Source organism: Adiantum capillus-veneris, chromosome 4, assembly GCF_014529385.1.
Source record: "Adiantum capillus-veneris isolate H3 chromosome 4, ASM1452938v2, whole genome shotgun sequence".
Taxonomy (NCBI): domain Eukaryota; kingdom Viridiplantae; phylum Streptophyta; class Polypodiopsida; order Polypodiales; family Pteridaceae; genus Adiantum; species Adiantum capillus-veneris.
Window position 1 is genome coordinate 168,332,690 of NC_140934.1, and position 10,276 is coordinate 168,342,965.

The window sequence follows — 10,276 nt, forward strand, 5'->3', positions numbered from 1 at the left end:
GATTCCTATCACTCTTCAAAAACACGATTAGGAATCGACACGCCCAAGTGAACTTAGGTTCGTGCGACCGCAACAAGCAAAAAAAAATATTGTGGTTCTTTCCTTGAGTGACACAGACCACTGCCAAAGCTCTGAAACCAATGTTAGGTGCAGCGGGATGAATGTTTGCGCTTTGCTCAAGATGAGTGCTCCGGACTGTGCTCAAGGTTCCTTTTCATTCTTATGGAAGGTAGAGCCTTTCGTTCTTAATGAGAGAATGCTATGATCACAAACAAAGTGAATGGACACTGTGCGTGCAAGTGTATGAGACTGAGAGATAGAGAGAGAAGAGAGATACGACACCAGAGACGTTGTAAAACCCTCCTCCGAAGGCCCCACTCTCGTCGGCGAGAGTGGTCTACTATTGATTGCACAAATGGGTACAATGATGACGCATGGACTGATGCAACTCGAGGCTATGTCGGTGACGACGACGAGAATGGCGACACTGACCTAAGGGCTGAAATCTGCAATCTTTCTACTGCTGTCCAAAAACGCTATGGGCTGAAATCTGCGACTAGTCCAAAACGCTGATTTGGGGGGCTGTTTCTATGGATCTTTGACGCTAAAAATTTGCAGTGGTTTAGGGCTGAAAAACGTTGCTTATCTGATGCTGAAAACGCTGTGTATCTGATGGTTCTGCTGGCAATAGAAAACGCTAGGGCAAGGGTCTGATGAAGAAAACGCTAGCATGGGGGGGGATCTCTGCTTGGAGGGAAAGTACACCAAGGTCTTGTTGAGAAGTTGCCTCTTGAGCTTGGGCTCCTGCTGCCTCTTCTGCCATTTAGTGCTAACTTTGGTTTGCTTATATATTTTCTTAGCAAAATTGCCCTACCTACTTTTCAACAAAAATCACTTAAAATAATAAGTGAAAAATGTCAAAAATAGGGAAAATAGGCCAAATGCACTGGAAAATTCCCCTGAAGGATTCTGATGGATTCTGATAAGAATGCTTATGATCATGTTGTGTGCAACCAGAGGATATGCATCTACACTAAGTGACTGGGCATGCACAGTCTACGAATAGACTCACAAAAGTGCCAGATCACTTCTAAATCTAGACTGACTGGCTGTAGCTTGTCCACAGACACATAGGATTGGATGTGTCACGTGACAATAAAGCTCGGCTGTGCCATATTATAGTCCATTGTACTGCCCCCGTGTCTGTGTGGAAAGCATGTGAAACCGGCTGCTCCAAGAAATCGATGTAAGCCATTAAGTATGGCTAACCCATGTGTGGTCGTCATCTCCATGAGGTATCTCACATACTCCGTCTGCTCTCTGTCATGTGAGCATCTGTCAAGCCCCAAGTCACCCACATCCAGCTCTCTAAGCATCTCATCTAAAGTATCGTAGAAGACCGTCTAAGAGTTGCCCGTTCGGGCATTGAAGTCCCCTAGGAGGATGATAGCACCATCCCTAGAAAACTCCCATATATCATCATCTAGTATAGAGAAAGGCGATTGTCCTCTAGGTACAAAAAGACTATAACAAAAATACTACTACTACTAGAATCCATCCTCATTTTCACTCTCGATGTCGAGAGAGTATGTCTTGAATCCTCTGCTGTAGTCTCCGTCGATGCTGTGTAGCCCCTCTCCTCAATCGTGGCCATTTGGATCTCCGTAGCTCCAATGCTCGGTCGATGAGAGTGTCGATAGTGGTCGAATGAGTGGGCTGAGCTCTACAGTGATGGCTGCTCCTCTAGCTGTCCCATATCTAGTGAAAAGAAATCTATAATCCATCTCTAGGACTATCTCTCTCTAGCTCTTCCCAGTAAAGTGTCTCTATATCTGTGTAACTCAAGTAGATATAGCCCAAGACATCTCTGATCCTCATAACTCATGACCCTAGAGAAAGGACCGAAACCCTCTCTGAATAAGCAGTGGAAACGGCCCCGAATCTCATACTACATTGTGCAATGACATATGCAATGTAGCTTTGTCTCTGTGGCATATCCTGTTGTCTGTTGGTATCCCTCTGAATCTACCAGTTTCAATCTCCAACTGATGTGAGGATGTGCGTATCTGACCAATGGCACACCGTAAACCATGAGACATATGTGTAGAGAGAGAGAGAGAGAGAGAGACACACAAACGCTGGTGTGGGGAAGAGGGGGCGATCAACCTCCCTGACTACCAAAACATGAGAGACCGTACTCTCAATGATTGGATTGTTGGAGTTGCCACCTCTACCTGGTCTATGTGATGTCTCTACATAAAGCTTCGTGTTCCCGTTCTTGCTCTAGCTCCACAACTACCCTCTTTTCTTCAACAGCTATACGGTGAGCATGCATTCTTGTTCACGCTCTAGCTCCGTAGCTACCATCCTTTCTTCGGCAACTATACGATGAGCTTCGCATTCCCTTTCTAGAGCCATACTTCCCGTTTCAATTTTGGCCCACTAAGCCTCCTACTATAGCATCATCTCCACCATTAAATTCATCAAAGCCTCCATTGAATTTGGTGCAATCCGTGGCAAGGATGGGGATATAGGAGCCGGAAACAACCCTCTAGTGTAGGGACTTCTTTGCCACCTTCGAACTCATCACCTTCACACAGTATCCATTCTGCTTCGAGTAATGACCATGCACTGAGTACTGGGGCACTTGGGGTGCTTGGATATTCGGGGTTCTTGGGGTATTGGATCCTAATTCCTCGATACTGCTTGCAATATGGCTTAAGAAGGCATGTACTCTTACCCAAGCTTAACTCCTTCCTGCGGGTGCACCCCTTTGCGACCTTGCGCTCACACAAAGGTTGCTTTTCCCTACCTCACGTCGATACGCCTACCACAATGTGCAAGATCCGCACTCAATGAGCGGAAAAGAAGAACAAGGAGAGGTTGGACAAGCCCTTCTTTTTTGGGTTACCTGCCACTATTTAGAAGCACACATTAGAGAGATAGACACGCCCAAATGGTCTTGGTTTACGTGCAATCTCAAACAAGCAAAAAAAACTGTGGTTTTTTAGGTTCGTTTTCTTGAATGATGATACCGAACACTCTTAGAGAGCTTTGATACCAATGTAATGTGCAACGAAAGTGGTTTAAGGTGATAACTCAGGATGAGTGCTCTGTGCGTACTCAAGTCTCAAGGTTCTTTTTCTTCATGAGAGAGATGCAATAGACTAGAGGGAGACGAGAGAGATAATGAGTGAAGGTTTTGTAAGTGATAGAGAAAGAAAGAAAACTAACACCATATGGGGTCTCAAACCCCCCTCCAAGGGCCCCCTTTTCTATCGCTAGAGAGGTATTTGCTTTAGATTGCACGAATGCTGATACAATGAATCTAGATGTTGAGATGCTAATGAGATCTTGCAGTAGATGCTTGGATACAATACGAACATGGGGAAGAACACCTATACTACCACAGGATGCAAGGTGCAACAAAGGATAAGATCACTCGACCATGAAAGTGGTAAAGAAGCTTTAGCTGGCTGCGAGAAGCCTACACAAATCTGCCAAAGGCTCTCGGCTCTCTCCACCTCTAGCAGTGTAGCAAAACTGTATAGACCAGTGCTAAATGCCAAAATGAGCCAAAATGATATAAAGTATCTACTATAAGAACCCTCCTATAGCAACTCATAGAAGCCATGGGACTAAAAAACCCCTCTGTTGTGCCTCCAAAATCATTCGCATCCATTTCAGCATCTCTAGATCTGGTACTCCAAAATAAGATGCAAATCTCCAACTCAACCAAACTTTGTTTTTTTTCCCCAAGAAAAAGATCCTTCTATTAGTTAAAGAAACTGCCCATAGGGCTACAACCACCTCTTCGAGAGAGGGCTACAACAACCATGATGGGGAGACTCTCACAATGAAAAAACAGCATATGTACAATGAGGCTAAATCAAGAAATGGGGGGAGGGAAAAGCCACACAGGTGGACGATAGTGCCATCTGAGTACACCCTGGACCATGGTGAAAAAAGGCCCAGGATGCCAAAGTCGAAGGAAGGCCTCTCTGTGCTCCCTCATGCGGTCGGAGCTACCCTGAAGTCTCTCAAGCTGTCCTCTGAGGGTGTGGATCAGCTCTAACCAAAGATCGCAAATAGTCTCTGCTGGTGGTACAGGGCGAGCCTCAAAGATGCGGAAGGAAAGGGCCCGCCAGATGAGCCAGAGTGTGAGGCCACTGATGAGCTCCCATCACTCCTCTCTCTCACGAGTCACTGTACCACTCCTGTGGAGTAAGCTCTGTGGCAGGCTAGAGTGTAGGTCGCCCCCCCTACATCACTATCATCCTGCTGGTGGAAGATAGCTCAAACTGAAGTGCCAGGCCCGTGAGAGTGGACCAAGCAACTACCCCCCAAGTGTACTGCCGAGTCGTGGAAAGAGCAGGCATCAGCCGAAGAACACGAAGCCACACTTGTTGTGCCAAGGGACAGTCCCAAAGATAGTGACGTTGACTCTCCACAAGATGGTCACAAGCTGCGCATGCAACTGAGAGACCACTATGCACCAGCCAGCTCCCAACTGTTGTAGCTCTGTGTGCGACCAGCCACTGAAAAAAGTGACTCGCCTTGGCTGTCTGGAGTCCCACAACCTCTCCCAAAAAGCTCCCAAGAACTCAGCTGTGAGACCCTCCTCCTGCCAATGAGGTGCTACAGCAGCAAGGCGAGCCTCTCTCTGTGCTGCCAGTATGTGACGTCCCAGTCGAACAGTGTACTAAAAGAAAGGGACACCTGGGTGGTTTGCAGAAGAGAAAGGATCCTTCCAAAGCCACTCTCCAGGATCCCATTGTACTCGTGCCAATGGACAGCACTCCCAAGTCCATAGTCTCCAATGTCAAGTCTCAAGAGCAACTGGGTCAGGATCAATGACACAAGTCCTCCACGGATGCCCACCACTCGGATCCTCTGAAAAGAGCACTCTGCCACCTGCGGGGCCTCTACTGCAACTCGCTGTAAGCGTCCCTCACCCTGTAACTCGAAAAACAAGGAGGGAACAGTCTCTGAGCAAGCCCGAACTGAGATAAGAACCTCCAGTTGAAGGCTCCCATCCATCTGGGCGCTACTGACTCGAGAGGTGTGAGCCACTCAGCTAGAACTGCCTCTGAGATGTCCTGGCACATGCTCTACATCCCTCTTATGCCCTAAAGCTGAAAGCCCTGCAGCTCCTCTGACAAGCATGAAAACTGTAACCAAGTCACCTAAAGAGCGTGCTAGACCCGCTGCCATGGACCACAGGAAACATGGGGCCGACTACCAACCAAGTGGCCTCTCTGAGTGCTAACCATGGCATTCTAAACAAAGGGCTGTCGCAGGTGCTCCTCCGTGCAAGTAGGCTGCAAGATCGAAGCAAACCCACAGCGAAGCGGTCCTCCAGTCTCCTACTCAAACCAACTCTGCGCATCTCTGTGAAGATCCATCTCGTCGAAGGTTGCGAGGGGCCTCCTGCCTTGGAAGAACTCCTTCCAGGGCTCCTCACCTCGAAGTTCTCGGACGATGAACTTCCCAAGAAGGGCTCTGCTCTGCTGTGCTGGGTCGATGATCCCAAGCCCTCCCTGTGAACAAGGAAGAGTGATGACCTGCCATGCCACTTTGGCCCGGACTGTCTGAGTGTCACGCCCTGACCAAAGGAAGTTCCTGATCAGCCTCTCTACCTGGCTCATACGAGAACTCGAGAAGATCCAACAAGAAGTGATGTACCACATAGTAGCCAACAACACCTGGTTGGCCACTACAACTCTGCCAGCCAAAGAAAGCCGTGCGGAGCTCCAGTGTAACAACTTCCTCCTGATAGACAGGAGGAGGGGAGCAATCTACTGCTCGGGAGACAAGTCCAAACCAACCTAACAACCAAAGTACCGAACTGCAATCCCTGGGGGAATCCACCTGAAACCCTCACCTGGCATCCAATCGGGTACAGGAGCACTACCATCCGAGAAAGCCACTGTCTTTCTCCAGTTGATCAGTGCGCAAGATGCACAACAGAAGGTCTCAAGAGCCTGCTCACAGCTGTGAAGGTTGGTCTCTTGGCCATCCAAGTACAAGGCTGAGTCGTCAGCAAACTCAGCATCCAGTAGCTCATCTCCCCAAGTAGGGAGTGCTAAGCCCCATAGACCAACCTACTACGACACCAAAAACCTGCTCATTGCCTCAGCATAGAACAGAAAGAGGAATGAGGGCAGCCCTGTCTGACCGAACGTGTGAGCATGAAACGATCACCCCTACCTCCTGACAAAAGTACTTGACTGTGTGCCCGTCTATACAAAGCTGACACCCCTCTGATCCAAGCATCTGAGAAGCCCATCCTGCGTAGAGTGCCCTCCAGAAAGTCCCAGTCAACTTTGTCGTAGGCCTTCTCAAAATCGAGAAGAAGAATCGCTAGACCCTCACCATGGAGCAGAGCTAGGACAGAAGCCTCCCAAAAACTGCCCCTTGGGGCGACTGTGGAACTGGAGCCGGAGGGGGGGATGTAGGAGCAGGGGGAGGTGGGGGAGGGGGAATTGGGGGGTGAAGAGGGGCGAGGGGGATCGGCAAAGGTAGAGGGGCGAGGAGGAGAGGCAACGGGAGCAAAAGGCGGGGGGGGGGACTGATGAGGGGGGGAGAACTCGGGGGGAGGGGGGACTGTCGAGGGTGAAGCTGAGGTGGGGCTGGAGCAGGGACCTCGTCTTGCTCAAGAGGACTGAATCGGTTCCCTGTGGGAACCCACTGCTGTAAAGGGAGACGTCTGTACTTGTAAGGGGGGTCCCAAGAAAGGTTGTCCCTCTCTTGCCAAGCGACTCGTGGCAAAGGCGTTGCCAAGAGATCTCCTAGCAGCCGGGGATGGCCCTGCCCCCTGGGGCGACTGTGGAACTGGAGTCGGAGGGGGGGATGTAGGAGCAAGGGGGGGTGGGGGTGGGGGAGGGGGAATTAGGGGGTGAAGAGGGACGAGGGGGACCGACAAAGGTAGAGGGGCGAGGAGGAGAGGCAGCGGGAGTAGAAGGCGAGGGGGGGGGAGGGGGGACTGATGAGAGAGGGAGAACTCGAGGGGAGGGGAGACTATCGAGGGTGAAGCTGAGATGGGGCTGGAGCAGGGACCTCGTCCTGCTCAAGAGGACTGAATCAGTTCCCTGTGGGAACCCACTGCTGCTGGGCAGGCGCTTGAGGACCACCCTGAGTGTCAGGCTATCGATGTGGCCCCTGCCATCGTCGACCACGAACTTGCTATCATCCCTCCTCCACTGGAGCCTCAGGCTCGGAGGGTGGCTCTGTCTATGTGCTCTGTCTCTGCCTGTGGCTGCTGGCTAGCCCTTGCAGGCTGGGGCTGAGTCTATGGTGTAGGTCGGGGCCTCCTCCGTGGACAGACCTTCGCAAAATGGCCCATCTGTCGACGAATGAAGCATTGGTTCGGGAGGCCCGAGTACTCCACGCTCTGTCTAAACCAACCCCCACTCACACGAGGAAGGAGGATGACCTTCGGGAGAGTGTGTCCCTAACCAGAACACGAACTGAGGCAATGCCAACCGCCTTGGCAGCTACTGAGGCTACTGTGCGAGGTGTCTCTAGGACAGTCCCAATCGCTGAGCCTATCCTGGACAAAAGTGGTAGGTACTCCCTCCGCAAACCAGGAAAGCAAACGGAGATTGGAATGTCTGTCTCCTCTACCAAAACATCTAAAGCAGGGTCAAAACCATGTCTCCACTGTCGAAAGTGGGCTTGAGCTGCTCGGATGGTCAAGGGGCTCATGGCGATGACCTTGGACGCCATCTCAGAGGTCTCAAACTCGATCTGATAGTAGCCTCATCCGAGGATCTGAACGTCCAAGATCTTGCCCACCTCTACGAGAAAGCGGGCCTGGAGAAGGTCACGCAGCTCTCCTCTATTAGGTCTGGTGCCGAGAATCTTGCAGATGACAGAAGTCGCCTGGAAGCGCTCTACCTCTGCGGCTAGGCTCGCTTGCTCTATCGGTGAAAGAGCAAGTCGAATGGTGGGCTCAGTGGGGTCGGGCGAGGGGACTTCGGAGGAGTCCCTCTGTGGCGGAGCTTGAGCCTCCATCTGTGTCTGCTGCTGTGAAGAAAAAGCGAAGAGTCGTTGACGAGAGGAAGCCGGGGATGCAAGGATGCGAGGCGTGGCTGGCAGGATTGGAGGGATTGGGAGGCGGGGCTGAGGAAAATGGCGGGGCGGCAGGCAAATAGGGCAGAGGCGAAGGGCGGGCGGGCAGTGGGCAGGGTGACAGGCGGGGTTGGGTAGTGGGCAGTGAGACTGGCTGGGTAGCAGTGGGGCAGGGGGCGCGCTAGAGGAGTGCGCGCAGCATGTGCGGGTTGCAGGGCGCGCGAGGGGCGGGGGGGGGGGGGGGGGGGGGGGGGGGGGGGGGGGGGGTGGGTGGGTGGGGCGGCAGCAGCAGTGAGCAGCGAAGTCTCGTAATCTTAGCTCAACCAAACTTAAGAGAGGGAGGAAGAAAACCACTAGTGTTCCACTACAAAAGCCAAGGGAAGGTACCAAGATGAGCATCTCTGACAAAAACACACTTCCCAAAGCATCATTAAGTTGACTCTCATACAAATCTGCAAACTATTTAAGATCCATGTAATAGCTGGCCTCCACCGTCGAGTGCTCCTATAAAGTATCATAGACAATCTCCCTTGTCCAAGAGATATCATGTAACATCAGCAATCTGAATCTAATCATAGGCACACTCTCTAGACCAAAAAAGACATGGCGTCCTATAGACATCTTCAAGAACAACATATTGACACCTAGTCGCCCACCCCTCCAGGATGTCTCTAGAAATTGCCATGGACCACAAGCAAAGAATGAGCAGGCAAACATGGATAAGGGGACATTGCAAAACCTGCTCTGTAATCAAACTCCTCAGCTAACTGAGGAGAATCACCATACTGCTCTCCCCACATAGAGCCTATTGTAAGAGGCACCTGCAACTAAAACTCCAAGAATCAACACGTTGCTGAACTGGCCTATCCTGGGGCACCTCAAGCTGAGCCTGAGTTGCCTCCGACGGTTGATCCTCATGCTGGGTCTGTCTGTCCAGCTGCTCTGAATCATCCTCTCAATCCTCATCTGGTCTCTGTCTCACTAACTCTCTGAACTGATTGCAAATCGCAGCTTCAACTGACCCGTGAATGAGACAAATGCACATTGAGGTAGTCTCTAAAACCAGCAAAAAATCATCACTGTTTAATAGAACTACCAGCAGTTCTCCCAACAGTAGCTTTACACCAAAAGGATTGAATTTTCTTATCATAAGTTACCCTGTAAGACCTTAAAAAGCCTCTTGAGCAGTAAAAGAACTCTTGTAGAATGTTCCACAAATGCCATTTCAAATGCCCATTATTCCGCTTGCCACCATTGCAAGTGAGGGCCAACAAATTATGGGTGAGCAACAGACCGCTTGAGACTGTATTGATAGATACACGTTCTGGCAATAAAATTTGCAACAGATGACAGAAGGACAAATCAAACGAGAAAGGCATCTGTTAAAAAGAGTAATTGTGCATGATAAGGATTGAAAGCAAAGCGAGCTCACTTCTTGCAGGACTCGGTTCTTCTGGGTCTTGTCCACGCTCTTGATTGCAAAGTATTCAATTGTCTTCTTTCTACGGCCCTTGTAGACAGTCTGAGCAGGTTGAAAATCAAACGAGTAAAAATCTGTGAGAGAAAAACCCTAGCTTCCCAGAGAAAAGAGCAGCTTCACTTACAGAATGCTTGCCCCGCCCAATTGCTTCATAGATATGGTACTGATTCATTGTATAGATCCACGGGTGTTGAAGGTGAGCTTGCTGGAGATGGTCTACTCTGCTCTGGGAAGAGAATGTGCAGATAAAGTAGGACAGCCTGCCTTGAGGTTTTCGCACAGAAGACAGAACGAGTTGCACTGCTGGCGCGGAGGCGGGAGGCAAGCAACAACGTTCATTTCCGAAGGTCCCCCCCTTTCCCCAATTTTTTCAAAACATCAATCGGTAAGTGACATACAAAACTGGACCAAATTGTGTCCACTCTCCTCAAGCCCAATTAGTGAGGTCCATTGGACCTCACTAATGGACCAATTAGTGAGGTCCAATGGACCAAAGTGGGACCGTCGATCCTCGTCACTTTAATATCTTTGGTCCAAGTGGCAATATTCTTCAAACTACGTTGTAGAATACGTAGAACACCCCAATTCATTTAAAATGGGAAATTCATCAAGCAAATGTAGACAATGGATTGCAAATTTTGATGCTTCAACAAGATCATTTCTATAGCAAAAGATCACAAAAGCATGTGCTTTGGCCATGCATGAGAGGAAGACCGAGATGTG

The 10,276-nt window shown here is 50.2% G+C and overlaps 1 protein-coding gene across 2 annotated transcripts in view; it reads right to left on the reverse strand.

Moving 5' to 3' along the window:
* Window positions 1–9,918, reverse strand: part of LOC147460328 (kinase family with ARM repeat domain-containing protein) — a 60,042-nt gene extending 50,124 nt beyond the window's left edge. Inside the window, exons 1-2 of one of the 2 annotated variants that reach the window (XM_086511406.1) lie at window positions 9,678–9,918; window positions 9,506–9,595 (exon numbers count right to left, since the gene is read on the reverse strand). In XM_086511406.1, coding sequence (XP_086367532.1) covers window positions 9,506–9,595; window positions 9,678–9,725 — 138 coding nt within the window. In that variant the 5' untranslated portion in view covers window positions 9,726–9,918. Of the gene's footprint in view, window positions 1–9,505; window positions 9,596–9,677 lie in introns of those variants that run through there. The other variant, XM_086511407.1, reaches the window with a different exon arrangement.
* Window positions 9,919–10,276: the final 358 nt, after the last annotated feature.